We start from the raw sequence: 19506 nt of genomic DNA on the forward strand, positions 1-19506 counted from the left end.
AGAGTGAATATAACTAGTGTGAAAATATCTCCACCAAACACATAAACACCCACACACTCTCTGCACACACATATATATATATATATATACTGTCACATGCCGATCGCTGAACCATAGTGTGTGCACTGTCAGACCTCTGTGAAGTTTCCTGATGAATTGACTGACAGCAGCACAGGCATCTGTATTCCTGCAGCACAGTGTGACATGAGTGACGTTCAGCTGAAGGTTTGCAAGCTCAGGCTTCTCATACATTTTAAAACAATCCCACCAACGTTTTTGTCTATATGTTTATTTTCCCATGCAGAGAGGAATCCCCATCGGGCAGTTCTGCAAGGAGTTCAATGAGAAAACCAAGGAGATGAAGGAGGGCATCCCGCTCCCCATCAGGATCCACGTGAAGGTGAGTCTGCCTCTCTAACCCATCCTTGACCCTTTACACTAGGCACCCCTCCCTCCTACGATTGTGTTTAATTCCAATAGCTGCATAATATTACCAGAGCACTTCCATTATTCATACTACACCACCAAAGTAAGCCTTTCCATTTGCATTCATTAATGAAGCAATGCCCAGAGGAACTTTGAGTCAAGAAGCATTAAGTGCATGTAGGAAACATGAATTACTCAGAAAAGAGGTGTTACGAGCTTGTAGATTTTATTTTACACAACTACATATTGTTTGACTCGTCACGCCCCCCCCCCCCTCAAACCGCTCTGTGTGTTGTTTCAAATTTAGGAGTTTTTCCTTTGGGCTGAATATTTGTGTGTTGTAAAGAGGTTTTGTGATGGGAGGAGGGGAAGACTAATCCTTTAAAAGGCTTGACTTTTTTTTACATGCAATATGCAGCAAGAACTCTGCTATCACACGTGGCGCTGCTGCTCATCATCACTGCCATCTGCTGGAGGTCTTCACTGTCGGGCTGTCACTGTGTGTGATGTTTAATCTGTGCATGCAGCATGTTTCAGACTCTGAGACCAAAGTAACTCAGCTTTCAACTTTCACCTCAGGCTTGTCTGTAGCACATCCTACAGTGACTTTCATCTGACTTTAAAGGAACAGTTTGAATTTTTGGGATAATCCACTTCCTAACTCTGTGGTGAGGGACTTGAGCCAAAAGCAGTGAATTGAGCATTAAGATTAGCATCAAGGGGGAAACGGCTAGCCTGGCTCTGCCTAATGAAAACCCAAGCAGACATGTTAAAAGTCTAAGGCCCAATCGAAATATCCAAACTCACAGACTTAGAGGTGCGATCCTGTAAAGTGTGAGAGAGTTTAGCGCTGTCTCAATGTCAACTCCTCTCGAGAGCTTTCTAGCAGACGTATAGAGACCACCATGCACAGAATGAATGCTAATAACAAGGTTACCAGGGGAAGCAAGGGGGTGTTAAAAAAAAACAAATTAACATGGACCTGCACATGCATGTTCAGACTGGCTTTCACAGAAACATTAACAAGGATTGAAGATGGAAAATAAAAAACACATGTAATCAGAGGACTACAATTGAGCATACACTACACAGTTCGTTTTTTTAATCAACCAGTTCTTTTGATTTGATATAATGATGATGTTTTTGGTGAAAATATTTAAATAACATGATTGGACATGAAGGCCTGTGTGACATTCAAACCAGGCAAAAAACAACAACATGTAAAACCAAAGCCCACAATTATAACTCATTTTGCTGCAAAGCAATGCCACATTCTTTTCAAACCATTTCCCATGCACCTCTAACGATGGGTTTAGTTCCTGGGAGGGTTCAGTTAGGGTCTCTGTTGCGGATCTGTTGTTGGTGACTAAATGCTAATGTCAGCTTGCTAACATGCAACTATTTCTTGGCCAACAGCTGCAGTGACCTTTTGTTTTTCTCTCCTTTTTATTGGCAACTCACTAAGTACGGAAGATACATAATCCCTACGAAAACGGCACCCTGCTATTTCACACCACCTCCAAACCAATACAGAAATCTAAATCAACCATTCAATAATGCATCCCTCCAGCAGTATCAGTACTAAACATTTTAACTTACGTTTTAAATCATCACTGTCCTATCCCCTTACAGCACAGGTAACATGCAGTGTTATTACTGTAGATCAGCACTGACGGAAAATAAGACAACACATATTAGTTTAAATCAGTTTTCTTTTCCTTCCTTTCTCTGTTTTTAATGAGCTATAAAACTTTTACTGCTCCCATAACTGTTTCTGCTCCATCCCTCCCCCTCTCTCTATTTCTGTATTTTTCTGTTGTTGTTTTTCTCCATTTTGCCATTCGGAACAAGCAGTAAATATTAGTTTTTGATCTTTTTAATGGAGGAGAAAACAACATTGCCTCATCAGACCTTTACAACCAATAGCTTTTCCATTGATGGAGAACATTTTAGTTTCCCTTGTCGAAAGGTCACTACTGTTAGATAAGAAGAGTCTTATGATAAATCACCTGCTCGGTGCTATCATCTCAGTTCAGCCTACAGTTTATTGCCCTCTGCTTTTTCTTTTTTTATTTATCTATGTTGCGGATAACAGATGATCCAGAGCAAACTTCCCTCAGATGATTTATCGATTGGATCTCTATGTCAGATTCTAGAGAATGAAGGTCTTCGGCCAGAGAAGGGACCGCATTAAAAAAAAAAAAGGATCGGAATAACTCGGTGATGCTGAAGAGAGGTTTTTTATTTTGGTCCTGAGGGGAGGATGGAAAGGGCAAGGCAATGAGGCTGGAGAGCAAATGTGCAACAGCCCACAGTTAAACACGCAGGGGGGGGTAAATAAAATAATTTCAAGACCTCATGCAAACAGGTTAGGTTACATCCATGTTGAAGTAATTCTAAGCGAGTACTAACTTTATTTCCTCATCTTTAAAGCTGCAGAATTATCAACCATTTCTGCGGTTCTCCTTAGATCTGCTTTTACCGTTTTGGTTCTTTTTCAATGCTTTCATCAGCATCATTTCAGCAAAAAATATGGTCCAGCCCCAAACAGCAGGAAGTTAGCGACTAGCTAGTGAACATAGCATCTGCAACATTTGCAGTGGGAGGTATGTGGCGCAGTGGGTGAGTGTGCTGGTCTTCGGATCCGGGGAGCGCTGGTTCTTTACCCACTGCAGTCAGCATGTCGAGCGTGTCCCTATCCCTACACTTCACCCAAAATTGCTCCTGTGGGGATTGCCCACAGTATTGAATGTATGTTAGTCGCTTTAAATAAAAGTGTGTAATAAGTGACATGTAATGTAACATAATTTGCAAGAGCCACATTATTCTCTGATGAGCCGAATAGTGACCAAAACATGTGTAGACAAGATGACAAGTAAATGCTGATATAGGTCCGTATCAACTGGAAATGTAGATGTACAATGGCTTGCTAACGCATTCACCATATAATCTTTCAGAGGCGACTAAATGTTTTTTAACTTTGTGGGAATCAATAAAAGCAGGCGAAGATTATAGCACTGAAACGAAGAAAGACATAATGACTAAATGGTTGGAAGGAGGAACAGTTACCAACACATTTGATATTGTGAAAAAAAACTGAGCTGTTGTAGTGTAATTGTTGTTTCTGTTTAATAAATATTTCAATGAACACGGTGTTCAATCAGGCTCACGGTGTGAATAAAGGGAAGGGAGCTCCAAGTTAATCTGAGAGAGATGAAAGAAAACGCAGGTACTCCTCAATCACAGGAATCTTCAAAACTGTAGCCTCTGTGGAGACCAGGGAGCGGTCGATATAAACAAGTTGATCTTTAATCATGTAGCATCAATAATAAAGGCTTTTTAACTTTTTACAGTTTAACAAAGCGTTGTGCTCTGAATTTTGAAAGGAAGAATTCATTGGGCCCAGCTTCAGTATGCTGATATTTCAGTGGAAATGAAAACAGATGCGTGCCTTCTACTCTGTTTGATTAATTTCAGTAAATACCAAGAGTCATAAATAAAGATACAGTATATTTGATCAGGGCTCAAGCTACCATTAAACTCCAAGGATGCATTTTAACTTTTGTCTCTGATTATACAGAGGATACATTACTTAATCATTTAAATTGTGACATCATTTTGAGCATTTTGTATTTTCAGCCTTTACAACTTGTGGAAATGAATCTATCCTTAGAGAAACAGTAGGGGCACAAACTGCAATCTTAACACTGTCTTTCAAATACACTCTATGAAGAGCCAATTTCAGCTTACAAAATATAAAAGTCATTTCTATGTATTGCCTCCACAGCCTGACCGAACGTATGAACTTCGGATCGGAAAGCCCACTGTGTCTTACTTCCTGAAGCAGGCTGCGGGGATTGCAAAAGGCGCCGGACAGACAGGTGAGTTTTGCTGACTGACTGATCTGCTCTCACTCAATCCGCCCCCGCTGAGCCCATCCTGTAACGGACACACGTCTCTTCCTTGGGCTCAGTTTTTAGCTTTGCTGTGATTGATGTTATATTCATGACATGCGGGGGAAATGCTGCAGAGGAAGGAGGCAGCAAAGGTGGTGTGTGAGGAAAAGAGAATTATGGATTCCTATATGTTATGCTTTAAGCCATCTCAGCCTCATTTCAGCTGTTCCCTCCTAATATCACCTCTCAAACTCACACATCCACCACTTCCTCCTCATCTGTGCCAAAACCTTTTGGTACGTTTATTGAAATTGACCGTCTTCTTTATTCAAATGCTGAATTCTCTCGTGTGTGTCAAGGCCACGAGACAGCGGGGAAGGTGTCGGTGAGGGCGGTGTATGAGATTGCGCAGGTGAAGGCAGAGGATGATTGCTTCAAAATGAGAAACACCTCTCTACAGACGGTCGTCAAGCGCATCATCGGCTCGGCTCGTTCGCTGGGCATCCAGATCGTCAACGAGTGAGTCTTTGCTTTGTTTTTGGTGCTTTTTAAAATAAACCTGCGTTTACCTACATAAACCTGACCTATATGCATGCTGTCAGAAGCTTTGCCTTGTTAGGCAGTCCAAGTACATTGTTGTTATTGTTTTATATGAATTTCTTCAAATAAACAAAGACACACGCAGACACATTCCTGCAGAGATGCAAAGCAGCAGCAGGTGGTGTCATCTGTAGATGCTACTACGCCTCCTTACAGCCACTAGAGGTCAGATAAGAGTACAGTACAGAGACCACATTGGCCAAAATAACATGAACACCTACAGTGCAGTAGATGAGTATACAATAAAATGCAATTAAAACAATAGCCCTGCCGCAAAATCTGTTATAAAGTCAAAAGGTTAAGTCAGGATTTGTGACGTCCCAGTCACATTTGATCTGTATATGCTCCTGATCCTCGGTCCTTTTTATAGCGCATATGGTATATGACACACAGACCCTATATCACAACAAGTGAAACTGTGAAGAACCTATATGCCTCAAACATTGAGCATCTATTCATACAAAGTCCTATTCAATATTTACATATATCTATGTTCATGTTTTCATTTGTATTAAATATTCCCAGTCACGTGTTTGCTTAGAGAACAAACCTGAGTGTTCAAGAAAAGCAGCACTCTGGTAGTTAAACCGTGTAATCAAGCCTTGAAAACTGAGGCAGGGAAGGTGTTTATGGTTAAAACGTGATTAATGCAAGGTACAAGGGGGACCTATTCATGCATCTGTGCACAGGGGCTCCTGTGTCATAATTTGCCACTCTGTTTAATAAGATACTGACAGTACTCATCTATCTTTGGCTGAGGGTTTAGTTTGTGATGCAGCTTTAAGACATGTGTTATATAGTGCAGCCCCACTCTCCTCATATAAAATAACATATTAACATGTGACCTGACAATAGCAGCACAAACAACCTCTGCAATTACAGTGTGGTGTTGCATAATGTCCTGTATGTTGTAATAAATCTAAAGTACGTTTTCACTTAAAGAAACGATTTACTAAGGCTGTTTGTGGTATATACTTAAAATCTGTATGAAATATGGATTTCCAACTTGAAATGGTTTGAATGCAATAAGCTTCAAAAAGATCTCAGAAATGTGATGTCCCCCTGGCTTTGCATCTTATCATCCACCTGTTCTACTTTCAAACTTTAAGATATTATTTATTAGCTGCACAGCGTGATCTGTTTCAGTTCAGTATTCCTGCACCGTCCCACCACCCGTCTAATTCTTCTACTCTTAATGATATTGTACTTTTCCCAGAATCCCTTTCTCTCCTTACTTAAACCCCAACATGTCTTGAGGCTGCAGACCATGATGATTTATTGAGAGTACTGTCAGAGGAGGAATTGCTATCTCTGCCTGTTTAACAATGAATTTCTCTCTGGATGGTTGTTGAACACTGCTGTACTGTGGCGAGTCCAGAAAGAAAAGCATTGCTCTTTGTTTCCGGGGGGAAAAAAGTTAATGTTGCACAAAGCTGAATGATTTACATCTATGACAAATAGGAATGTCCATTTTTTAAACATTTCCATCCATGGTGGTGTTTGACAACCGCATTCGTCCAGTTTTATTGTATTTTAAATCACTTGTCTACAAAATTATGTAGGGATTCAGGGAACACCATCCTTAGCCATTTGCCTTCAAACATTGAACAGAATATTTTTGCTGCAGCAGTAAGTTTGGGGAATATAATGTTCTTTTTTCTCTCCCTCTCTCCCTTCCTCCCCCTTCTCTCCAGCCTCTCAGCTGATGAGTACAAACTCTTCTTGGAGCAGAGGGAGGAGAAGTTGAAGGCGGACGCAGAAGCAGCCGCTGCTGCAGCCGCGTCGGTCAAAAAGAAATAAAGTCCTGAGTGATTTTTAATATTGCCCTCCCCCATTCCTATTTGTACTGACTCTCTATATAAGGTGCATTCATACAAAACACTGTAATGTTGTGTGTCTGAATAAACAGTAAGTTGTTATGTGATTCCTTTTCTCTGGCCTTATTCACATCTGATATTTCTTCTATGGTTTCAGAATTACTTAAAATATTTAACAGCGAAACATTTTGGCAACAAACACATCCGCTCACATTTGGGGAGAATTTTATGACCTTGAGCCTTTCTTTCCCTTTGAGCCGAGCTAATGAATCTGTAATTGCTCTGTCTTGGAAGCATTAGTAGGTTTAGTCTCTTTGATGTTGTTATCTTTTATTAACTCTCCTCCAAGCGGTTTGGCTTCTTGTCAGGTTGAGCAGATGTTTTATTTCACACAACTCTCATGAATCTGTGATCTGAAGGGTTCCTCATCATATATTATGAATTAATTCACTTTTGTTTTGAACAAACAAGGAGTTTGGTTTAATGTAAATGATGAACATTAAGCCAATGCTAAAATAATTAATAACCAATAAGTCAATCATTTTTAAACTCAATTAAGCCATTTATTAACCCGACATACCAGCTTTTAAAAGTGTTCAGCCTTTCAATCGTGAAGATTTTCCTGTTTCAAATCATTGTTAAATAGTGGAAGCCAAATCTTAATGACACATTTGACTCTGGGATCTGTTTCGTTTCGCTATTATGTTGGTATTAAAATAAAGAAAAAGTGTGCCTGCATTGATATGCAAAATGCAGACATCAACGGGTTATGTTTCAGTTTTTTCTAATCGGTCTTAAATCATTATGTCCATGTTAACATTGAAAGTATTTTGAAGTTGTTTGCTGTGATTCTTCCCTTTGCAAACCTCTGAAGTTCAGTTGAATCTGGGAATCCTCCAGGATTAACGCCTGCTGTTTCCTAGGAAGTAGGCAAAGTCGTCTATTCATAACAAGGTTGGTGGTTCAATTACCAGCTCCCCTTTTCCTGTCAACGGGTTGGTATTTGCACAAAGTACAAATTCTTAAGTTCTAGGATAAAACCTTTGTGATGCTATTCCTCGTCAACAGCTCTGCAAGGAAACAATGTCTGAGGACATTCAAAGAGGGAACTTAGGGGCAACTATGGACATTAGGAGTAATTTCATCAAACAATAACAGCCTGCATGTGAGTATTGTTTTATCTCAGCCTTTTATTTCCATTGATAATTGACAGTCCTCAATAGAGCTGCAACGATTAATCAACTTACAGAAAAAATAATCACCTATTATTTTGAAGAATAATACATCTTAAAGAGGAAATGGAACCCTTAATCATCCCACAGAGGGGAAATGTACATTATGCATTTGATCCATCCTAGTGTTAGGAGCATATGTACGGCGCCCAGGGAGCAGTGTAGGGAACAGTGCCTTGCTCAAGGACCCCTTGGTAGCACTTGGTCTTTCGGGGACTTGAACCAGTGAGCTTCCACTTCCCAAGCCAAGTCGCCACCACGCCTATTTTAAATGCAAAAATTCCCTGCTTTTCGTTTCTTTTCTCTGAATCAGATACACTTAAATAATCCCAGGGGAGACATTTTCAGTTGTGGCAATTGCTCTATCAAAGTGAATGACTAAACATGATAAGTGAAATACAGTACAATGTTTTATATAATATAAAAGACAAAATAAGATATATCAACAAACAAATTAAATTAAAATGTCCTTAAAAAGATAAAAAGCACATTGCCAGCTTATTCAGTGTCTGACTCTCCGAGCGAGGAGTAAAACCGTCTGACGGCCACAGACAGGAAGGTGCCGCATCTTGCTGGGATGAGTCTGTCACTGAAGGTCCTCTTGTGAGCATGGAGTGGATGGGAGACTATTTGTCTAATCTGTTCAGTACCTTGGACAGCTTCCTCTTTTCTGACATGGCCGTCAAAGATCATTTTATAGATCCTTTTCGAATCAATCAAGTAATTTATTGAACCAAAACACCAACTTTACCTGTTTTCAGCCTTTCAAACGTGAGGATGTGCAATTTTCCCCATTTCCCCATTGTTCAATTGATGAAGACACTTTTGAGTCTGGGATCAATTTGTATTTTTCACTATTTGGTGATATTTAATTAAAGATAATTGCCTATACTGTTTTGCTGACATACGGTTTTGAGCTTTTCTACAAAACAAGAAATTATAAACATTACCTTGGGACACTAAAGTGGACTTTCTTCTGCCATTTTATAGACAATTAATCTAGGAAATAATTAGTAGTCAGATTAATCGATAATGAAATAATCATTACTTGCAGCTCTAGATGTCCCCCATATCACTCAGCGTTGCTTGTACTTAACCTTGATGTAATCCCTGGAGGGTGTCATTTATAACAGCTGTTATGTTATCTGGTTCAGCGCACATGTCCTTTACACCTGCCCTCTTCCTAACCTTTTTCTAACATGGCCTCTTACACAACACACACACTTTCTTCTTTCTGGTGCAGTGTGTGTCTTTGCCAGGAGAGAGCAGCAGTAAGCTGAGCAGATCTTCCTCCTCCTGCTCATCTTCACTCCATCACAGACGCTGCAGCAGCAACAGCAAGGAGTGATGGTACAAAATGTTCCCTTGCAGAAAACCTCTACAATGTTTACAGTCTATTGTCATTAGCTGTAATATAAGATGTATTTGTATTCTTATTATATGGCACAGGTGATAACATCTGACAGTAAAGGATCCATAAAGCCATCCTGTATCTTTATCTATCCTGATTCTCAAGAAATGTATTGTATTAGAGTATTTTTCTCTATCATTTTATTATTATTTCACCCCTAAATCCTGTGGCGACAGCATCATCTTTACTGTACCTCTAATTTTAGCCTCCTCTCACTCCTCCTTTGTCTCCCCTCTTTCTCCAGCCCTCCCTTCTCTGATCCTTCTGAATGGATGCTGAGAATAGACGGGAGGCAGGAATGCCTATATATGGAGTCTCGCACCGCGTCATCCGCTGATGGAGTCGCAGGTACATGGAGTGAATGTGGGCAACTGTGATTTGTAAAGAGGGGTGGCAGAAAGGAGGGGGCTCACATTGCCTACTATTATGTGTGTGTGCGCATCATCATAAGTGGGGGCTGCCTGCGTGCAAACGTTCGCACGCAAAAACCTCGATGCCCAGAGTGTGCGTCAGTCTGAGTCAGATAGTGTCTCATTCTGTCTCGTCATGTGTGTGCGTCAGTGCTGTTGCTGAGCGAAACTCGCTCCAGGGGAAGAAATGGAGGAGGGAGGAAAACAGGCAGGAATGGTGGGATGATGATGATGAGGAGGCCGAGGGAGGAACAAGGGGCTTGACTATGACGACACAAATGCATCATTCGCATTAAGAGCACTTTTAATATAAATGCATTTGTATGACAATCAAATACACTTATAAGCAACACAATAGAACACTGGTCCACAATGTCCATTCTGCAGTAAGTAAGATGTTAACAATATATTCCATCTTATGCAATAAAAATCTCTCTCTCTATATACAGACCAATAGCCGTTTCATACAAATGTACAAATGTGTACAACCTTTCTGAAAAGAACATATGCCTATATCCACAGACATAATGCATATGCAATAACATGTTTTTCAAATATCACACATACAGTATAGTAATTTTACACATGTATATTAACTTAGCCTTGAATAGCTAGAACGTAGGAATCAATCCTTTACTTGACCGTAGACAACTCTACGTGAGCATGTCGACACCATGGGAATAGTACCATTCTCAACCCGTGTCGCTTAGTAACTGAATAGAAATAGCACCCCATCCCTATTTTCATTTTTTAAAACAAAACTTTTGTATTCTAACCCCTCTCAAAAAAGAAGAATCGCTCATTCACATAGTCAATTGTGCCTCAGTACACCGCGCTCCAGTGGAGCAACGATGTAAATGTCCATGTTGAATGGACTTGATAAAGAGTTCAGAGTTCAGCAGGTCAGGGCTGTGTCAGGCACACAGGAGCCGCTATAAGCTGCCAGCATTGCAAATATTGATGCTGCAACAATATCCAGCCGACTGTCCTCAGGCCAGCGGGGACCTGAAGAGCCCACATTCAGAGTCTAATGTACAGTACGAAGAAAGCAGTGGATTAGTAGCATGATCAGAGCTCCGGTAAACTTCCAGACAATTTCTTGCTCGGTGTTTCATCTCGTAAAGCACTGGACACCTTCAACATCCTCGAGATCTTCACATGCCAGGATCTCCGCACATGTTTGTCTTTTTTGTTTGCACATCACAATGATACACAAGATTTTAGATGGAGAGATAAATAGGAAACGTTAAAGGTTTGAAGCCGCAAACTCAAAGCTCAAAGTATGTCTGGTTTAAAGTTCATTAACTATTAATGAGTTAGTTTAGATGTTGCCTTTAAGGCTAAGAGGAAGAGTGTTATCGAATCAGAGCTGTACTGGCTCTGAAGAGCCCTTATCTTGATGTACAAGTAGTGGTCATCCTATGGACGTTGGAAAATTGTAAACATTTGACTTCCAATACATTTGAGATTTGAGTTTGCATCGCTGCATGTCAGGCAAAAGTGCTATAATTCATCTCTCTATTGAAATAGCAAGAAGTTTTATTTTTTTTGTTCACAACAGATTTTTCACTACGAGTGAATACAAATGCGCATCTGGAAGTTAAACAGCGCTTACAAGTTCAGAGAGGTTTCTCTTTCTGATCATATCTGAAGCTCGTGTCACAGAGAAGCTGAAGACGCCACATGGACTCAAAACCCAGTCAGTTATGAGTCCATGTGGTCGAACCATCATGTAAATGTTGCACAAGTTTTGAAATAGTATACAGATTAATGACTGAACAAAAATATAAAGCCAATCTTTGTTCTTAAGAGACATGTAGGAGTTAAAGTCCTTAAGTTGTATATACATTATGTATATTTATACACTTAATCATTTTTTACTTTGCAGTAAAAGGGGCTCCACAAAATATGACAATATGCCATACTTAATGAAGTAAGTCACAGACTTATTTTAGAACGGAGGAACACTTCCACTCCCATCTGAAAGACACAAAGAGAGGAAGAGGATGTTAGTTTCTGAAATTTCTGAAAGGTTTTTTCACTTAAAGATAATGAAAAATATATATAAAGCAGACAGATTCTCACCTTTATGGAAGCACTGTGGCGATGGATGACATTGGAGTTGATACAACTCAGGTTGTTGCCCTAAGCCAGGGGCGATCGAGGCACCTGCCCCAAACATGGGTTCCAGGACAGCCAGTTCCTCCAGGAGGGACTGATTGCAAGACACAGCGGGCACAGGCGAGGCGATGGGCGTGGAGGTGGCGGGGCTGGGGGAGGAAGTGAGGATGAGGGGAGGGGAAGCTGGGATGGAGGAGCAGGAAGACACAGGAGATGACACCACCTCAATCTCCATTGCTTCCTCCGCCAGCCCCTCACCCTCCGCCATCACCCTGGCCTCAGCAGCCGCAGTCGCCCCGCACCCGGCCGTGGAGTTACATTGCGCCGATTGGACGCTACAGAAGTGGCTCGCTCCCTCAAACTGGGAGGGTTGGCGCCAGCACACTGGGGTTTGAGGAGAGAGTGGGCTGGAGGGGTTGGGCATAGGGGAGGGGGAGGAAGTGAGGCCGGGGGATTGGGGAGCAACGAAGGTGTCTTGGAGTAGGGTTTCTAAGATGCTCTCTTCAAACAGAGAGGCGTCATCGTCGAGGAACATGGGAATGTCCAGGCCTCTCCATGCTTTGATGGGATAAAACTCCCTAAGCATGTGACCCGAATCAACATCATCAGCAGTTTCTACGGCAGGTGACAGGAAGGGGGAGGGAGGGGCGGAAGAGGGTGACATGGATGGAGGAGAGAGTTTGGACAGGAGGGGATCCAGGTAGAAGCCCTCTGCCAGGGAGCTGATGTGCTGAGCTAAGAGGGAGATTTCTGCCCTCTCCTTCTCCCTCTCTCTCTCCAGGGAGAAGAAGGAGAGGCAGGGGTATTTACCGGGTGACGCCTCAGGGGTGAGGAGGCCCTCGGGGGGACACTGGAGGGGCCCAAGTGGAACATCTACATACAGCGGACCCCGAACCTCGGGCAGGGTCATCACTGTGCAGTCACCGTCCCCAGGACTGTCGGGCGTGGGGGGGAGTTTCTCGTACAGAGCACCACTGCCGTGCTCGATGGGGAACAGGAAGTCAGTGGATGTAGTGGAAAGGGTGAGGGGGAGCTTGGTGGACAAAGCTGTTGGGGGAGATGGGCTTGTGGCCGTAGTAGGGGGGTCTGAGGAAGAAGCTGCTGGGGCCATCGAGGTGGTGGAGGTGGCTGTTGTCGCAGAAGGAGGAGGAGTGGTAGTTCCAGCCGGATCAAAGCTGAAGAGGGGCTCACCGAAGGGAAAGTTGGACCCAACAATGTGGGGTGTGTAGGGTGGTGTGCACACAAACTCTTTGGTCTGCTGCTGAGCTTGTGAGGTGGAGACAGGGGGGAGTGGCAGGGGGAGAGCTGGCAGAGGGGGGTCGAGCTGGAAGGATGGCGGCAGGAGGATGTTCTGGGTCAAAAAGTCTAAGTCTGCTACTGTTTCAACAGTGACTGGGGTTGGTGAGGAAGCAGTCGAGGGGCTTTCTGGGGGATGCTGCTGGAAGAAGCTGTCTTCCTCCAGAGAGGAGATGCTGGAGCGGGGATCTCCCTCCAGCTGCATGGCCTCCGCTGCAGAGCTCCCGCGCTCATCAGAGGAGCCCACGCTGCAGCCAGCGGTGCTGAAGTCAAATGACTGGGCGGACAGGCCGCTGCTGCCTGGGGTGAAGACCTGATCCGGGCTGGACAGGGTTTCTGGAGACTGGAGGCTCAGACCCTCCTGCTGAGAGGTGCCGCTGCTCAGAACCAGAGTCAACTGAGTCGCCTCCGAGCTGAGCTGCTGACGCACTGACCACGCCTCAGACTCACTGAGAGAGGAGAAGAAACAGAGGAGGAACAGGGGGTTAGGATGGAGTTGTTGGCTGTTTTCAGCAATACCACAGTGAATAAATAGTCTGTTACAAGTAAAAGTCCTGATTTCAAAATGTAAGTTATGTCAAAGTATATGCATAATCTTTAAAGTTACTTAATCTGTCAGATAAGTGTATTGGAGTTATACGTAAGTTCAAAAGTCTCTGAAATGTAGAGTAGAATTGTATAAGTGCAATATGGAAATACTCTCATTCAAGTACCTCAAAAGTGCACTCAAGTACAATACAATACTTTCACCACTGGGGGTTTAAAATGTAAATACCTGATGATGTAGTTGTTGCTGCTGATGGGGATTTCTCCAGGCTGCAGCTGAAGCACCATGTAGATCCAAACCCACGACTGGTCCTGGGCTTGCACACGCACCACCATCTCAGCTCTGCCCTCTCCTCCCTCTCTCACTGTGGAGCAACAAACACAGCACAAGTTGGCATCGGTTCGTAATCCTATTAATCATCAGATTGTGTTTTTACTGCGTGGATGTGCCGGTGGGCACGATGTGTGTGTGTGTAAAATTGTGTGGGCATTGCATGGTTGTAACTATCCGTGAAGAAGAGTACACTTACATAGGCTGCGGTGCTGAGCGGAGGCATGTGACAGATCCTGTGGGTGGAGGAGGCTGTACCAGGAACAGGAGCGCAAATCTGTCACATCAAAGCCGAGATAGGCGCTCACACTGTGGGAGAGAGTGGGAGGTGACGTGTTAGCAAGGTAATTGTTTACCCAACTCATAACCAGGTTAAAGTCAATATTAAAGCAACAGGTAGAGCTGCTGTGTTTTTGAGGGGCTCACCTGTGCTGGGCAGTCTGCAGCCTCATGTCCCGGGAGTGCTGGGAGTGGAAGCAGGGCAGGAACAAGTTGGTGTCAGCCGGAGGAGGGGTGGAGGTGGACTCCCGATCTGCCCCGGGGCCGGAGCGGCTTGGGTGGGGCTCCAGAGGGGAGCAGAAACACACCCACACTGTGTTGGCGGTCCAGTATGTGCCGGCAGCAAGGGAGGCGGAGGGGGGAGAGAGGCAGCGAGCCCGGATCAGAACCAGCTTGTTCCCAGCACTCTGCCTCCTCACGGACTTGGATGTGTTGAAACGGCAGCGGAAGAGACGGTCTGTGGGGGAGAAAAATAAAGGGGGGGGGGGGGTTATTTAACAAAATCATATCCAAACACGCATTTGGTGAATAAATAAATATCAATTGTATGTTTGTCTTACCCGTCTCAAGTGAGGTGGAGACTGACAGGTTGCTCCTCATGATAAAGTGATCTGAGGCATCGATGATATCATAAACACTGTCTCCCTGTGCCACAAGATCCACCTAAAAAACACACAGACAAGTTATTTATAAAGCCCGAAGAAGAGACAGAATATTCCCTTTACTGAACAACGCATAATTTCGAAAGACTCACCATGGAGTGTCCGAGGTGCTCGGAGACGCTATCTGACAGGTACAGGAGCTTTCCTTCCCCGGTCACCAGCATCAGAAAACCCGGCAGGGCCTGCGTCAGCTCTGACAGCTCGTGGAAAGACAGAAACCTTGCGCACTCCTCGAGACTAGCAGCAGTCCCCGCTTTAGGTAGAAAGACACAGAACAAGATTGTGTTAACACACCTCTAAATATAATATCTGATCTCTGCAATAAAGCCTAACAGTAGCTGCAGTGTGTTTAAGCACCATGGACAGTGGCGTGGCAGCGTTTACGGCGCTGAAGCATTTCAGCACCCCGGAAAGCGAAAAACTGCAATTAAACGCTTTTATGAGATAATGTCGATAAATAAATCACCCACATATCTACAGTTTGTCCTTAAATGAGAGCTATCCCAAATTTCCCCCGGTACCCCTAAAACACTTGTTGATCCATCACTGTGAGAGTCTGTCTATGCAGCACATGAGATTCATCAACAGGTCTTTTTATTCTTACCTTGAGTGAAGAAGACGGATTTCCTGGTGTACATGCAGGCTAGTGACATGATGTGCAGGTATGAGAGCCGCGCTTTATCTGCATCAGATATGGGCAACAAATCCTTCAGGTTCCGGATCTCGGCGTTGATCTGGTCCCGTCGAGCCTTAGAAGCTCCTTTGGTTGAGCGGTACATTGTGGCCGGTGGTTGCGGTGATCTGTCCAAATTCCTCCAGATGTGAGTTAGGAGAGCTGCGAGCAGAGTGTGGTCGGTGTGCCTCGGCTGCCCTGTCCCCGAGGTGTGTTAAGAGACAGGTTGTACAAGTGGGGGGAAATATTTGTTATTGGACTTTCATCTCAGCTGTGTTTCTGTTTTCCAGAGAAAGGTTTTAAAACCTTCTCCTGTCCTGTCTCCTTCTGCTTTAGCTCCGCCACAGCGTCCGACTCGGATGCTGGCCGGCTGCTAGATGTCTATCCCCCCTCTCGGAGTGAAGGCTGTGGTAGCCGTCTCTCAGAAGTCCGGAACCTGTAAATCTGGTTGAGGGACTCTGCTCGCCAGTTACTTATATAGCCTGGGACTCCGCCTAAGTAGGGGGCTCCCAACGCACCAACACCGACGTAAAACGGAGGGAGGGGGTGAGGAAAGGGGGGCCGAGGGGGATAGATATTTCTCATATCAGTGTAAGCAATGGAGAGGCTCTCCCCCCTCCCTCCCGTGTGCCCTCTCCTCTCGGTGACTCTCCTCCGACGTCAGCTCTTCCCTCTACTCGGTGATGACGTAGGTCTGAAATCGGGAGCTCCGGCGACGCAAAAAGCCCGATTTGGACAAAACCGAGTAAGGGGCGGAGCGAGAGTAAAACGTAAACGGAGTCACCGGACTCCGGTGTATTTGAGGAGGAGGGAGGGGATGGGTCCAGGGGAGGAAGAGGGGAGGATGGAGAGACTGCGTTGAATACTAAAGAGATCTCTGTGTTTATATGTCTGGCACCTGATCGAGGTACCCGTTCCCGAGTGTTTTCCCCGGAGCAGTCGATAAACAAGACATGTGCTTGTTCGGTGCAATTTACTCATTTCAGTTTAACCACATTAACTGTCAATATTATAAACATGTTAGATTGATAACAGTGGATGCAACACGCAGGAGGACATGGCTGCTGATGCTGTTTCACATTGCAGCATCTATATCGCCTTTTATGAATGGAAATGATTCCTAAGCTGCTGAAACAGTAATGGATGCATCCACCTACAGAAAATATGCCTCAATATTTTGCTGCTGCGCAAGTTCCTATATTTTCATCACTGCAATCTCGTATTTTTATTTCCAAGCAATCTATAGCATTTGGTTAACGTTGTTTTCTCAATTTTGACATGCATGTTTTCAATCTATGTTTAATATGATCTTCAACTGACGTAAACCAGGTTTCTAGATACTTGGAAGACAAATCTCCTTTGCCTTGTGATGGACGATATACCGTTTTCAGACTCTAAAATGACAATTAACAGGCGTTTCTGAAAATAATGGCTTTGAAGATTGTGAGTTTGAGTACAACAATACAGATTGGCAGTCAGCAGAGCATGACCATTTGCACATACTGAAAGAAACAGCACAAAAAGCTGGCCAGCCTGAGCAGTAAGACACCAGCAACTTCTCTGTTTAAACTTACAAGGATGATGTTAAAAAAAACCTCAATGAAGAGTGAAGTCATTTTCACGAATGGCATTCATGAATAAATAGACCCGCGCGCAAATATCAGCCGCTATTTCGCAAACTGCAAACCCGTCACCAGCATCACGTGAGGTAATCCGTGCTGTTTCTAAAAATAGATCTTACCGGTGACCGACGCACGGGACTGTGAGGCGCGGCCCCGTATCCCATCATCCTATTTATAGATCAGGAGATTTCACTTGTAGCCCCCCAAAATAGATCTGTAGTATGTTCTTCGGGGGAGAAACACACGCACACACACACACACACACACACACACACACACACACACACACACACACACACACACACACACACACACACACACACACACACACACACATGCCTCTGCCAACACACATGTGATGTCAAATAACACATTTTTTCACACAAGTTTTTGTCTTTAATTATGTTCATGGTTAAGATAAGGGTTAGTCTGATTTGAATCAATGCAATGTATCCTCAAGTGACGCAAATGTGAGTGTTTGTGTTGAAGTGAACCTGATCTGTTATACTAAAACTAAATGAAGGTGAATGTAGAGGACAAGGCCCAATATTGATCATTTTTAGACCCACTGTTTACCTTCTTGAGCCTTTTTCAATATGCACACAGTAGCTCGCTGATGAATCATCCTGCTTCTTGCTTCAGCTTTCACTTGTTTCATTCCCTTTTTCTGTTTCTTCTCCTTTGATTTTTTTCTCATTCATATTTCTCATCGGATGACTCATCCGTCTCTGCTTCCTCTTCTATAGTTTATTTTTCCATTGTCGTTTCCCCAAAGGTATCAGATTATGACCAAAAGATCAGAGAAGAATTTAGTCTCCTGTACATTTGCACCTAAAGGACACTTAATGATTCATTTCCTTTTTTTTACTCACAAAAAATGTCCTCTATTTTCAATGTGTACATCTTCATTTAAGCTCTTGCCATCATAGCCTAAGCCTTTGTGATCAGTGCTGCACATCACATGTTCGAGTAGCCTTTTTTTTTTAGTTTGTACTGTATATGAATACAACACCGTCTGTCCTTGGACCCTCACACTTGATAAGGAACAACTTCCAAAGAAAACCCAAAGTTAAATGGGGAGAAAATTGAAGAAACGTCGGGGAGAACAACACAGGAGGGATCCCTTTCCCAGGATGGAAAGACGTGCAAAAGATGTTGTGGGTAAATTAAAAGATAATACATTTACATCATAGGTAGTCCAAATGCTTGAAAATACATTCTATAAATAAGAAGACGATGAATCCAGGTGGATGTCAACAATCCTGTGGGTGCCATCAAAGAAGTAGTAAGGTGAGCATCAGGCAGGACCACAGCAACAGGCACAGGCACATCATTGCACAGAGGTTGTGCAAAACCTTTGTTATATATATTTTTTAACCAACCCTAAAAGGACTAATGTTGAGTCATGCTTTTCTTTCTCCAGTGTATCGTTGGCCCAGTTGCATGAGTTGAGTGAAAGATTGTCCAGATGTCAGTCTTCCTTCTGTGCCTGATGAATACAGCGGTGTCAATGTGCCACTGGTGAGTGCTCTAAGTGAATTTGTCCTTTGCTCGACTTGAAAAGTGCAGTAAAAGTGTGATATATTGTAAATAAATAAAAACAAATATTGGTCTGCCTTCAGGACAATTTTCACCAAGTAAAAAAAAAAAAACGTATTAGGTTGTTATTGGTTTTTCCCTTCCCTGTAGTGTAATATATAGGTTTGTGTGCATGTAAATGGTCTGCAAAGGCAAAAATTCCAAAGTTCCCCCCAGAGGGAGTTTATCTCCCGCACACCGTACTGTGATAGGCCAAGGGGCAGGACATCTCTGAGCAGTTGACCAATCACCAGTTGTAGGAAAGGTTGCTGGCAGGTACCCCTATCAGGGTTCGGTGCTCAGGAGGAGAACTGGCACCTCTCCAGCTACCAGTTCACTCCATTTTTTTGGTCCAATCGGGATGTGAACTGGCGACCCTTTGGACCCAAGTCCAAGCCCTTACAGACTAAGCCACTGCCGCCCTAAGAGGGTGCTACAGGCAGAAGGATGAATAAAGCACCTAAAGCACTTTTTTAATATTAAAGCGTGTAAACATGTCAAAGTAGAAGCACAAAATACAAATATGAGGCTGAAAATAAGCATAATAGGGCCCCTTTAAAAACAACACGAAAAAATAGCAACAGACTCTCATTCAGGTTTAGGATG

General features: G+C 43.4%; 2 protein-coding genes across 2 annotated transcripts in view; one reads left to right on the forward strand and one right to left on the reverse strand.

Annotated features, from left to right (window-relative positions):
- Positions 1-6846, forward strand: part of mrpl11 (mitochondrial ribosomal protein L11) — a 40214-nt gene extending 33368 nt beyond the window's left edge. Inside the window, exons 3-6 of the mRNA XM_063875950.1 lie at positions 305-400; positions 4214-4307; positions 4682-4841; positions 6617-6846. Of these exons, the coding sequence (XP_063732020.1) occupies positions 305-400; positions 4214-4307; positions 4682-4841; positions 6617-6722 (456 nt within the window). The 3' untranslated portion in view covers positions 6723-6846. The remainder of the gene's footprint in view (positions 1-304; positions 401-4213; positions 4308-4681; positions 4842-6616) is intronic.
- A 3325-nt stretch (positions 6847-10171) lies between these two features.
- Positions 10172-16126, reverse strand: npas4a (neuronal PAS domain protein 4a). The gene is made up of 8 exons (XM_063876842.1): positions 15632-16126; positions 15120-15280; positions 14926-15028; positions 14513-14822; positions 14286-14395; positions 13985-14120; positions 11878-13658; positions 10172-11772 (listed from the first exon to the last, which is right to left on the reverse strand). Exons 1-8 carry the CDS (start codon positions 15804-15806, stop codon positions 11744-11746), a joined length of 2805 nt encoding a protein of 934 aa, XP_063732912.1. The 5' UTR covers positions 15807-16126; the 3' UTR covers positions 10172-11743.
- Positions 16127-19506: the final 3380 nt, after the last annotated feature.

Source organism: Eleginops maclovinus, chromosome 23 (assembly GCF_036324505.1).
Source record: "Eleginops maclovinus isolate JMC-PN-2008 ecotype Puerto Natales chromosome 23, JC_Emac_rtc_rv5, whole genome shotgun sequence".
NCBI classification, from domain to species: Eukaryota; Metazoa; Chordata; class Actinopteri; order Perciformes; family Eleginopidae; genus Eleginops; species Eleginops maclovinus.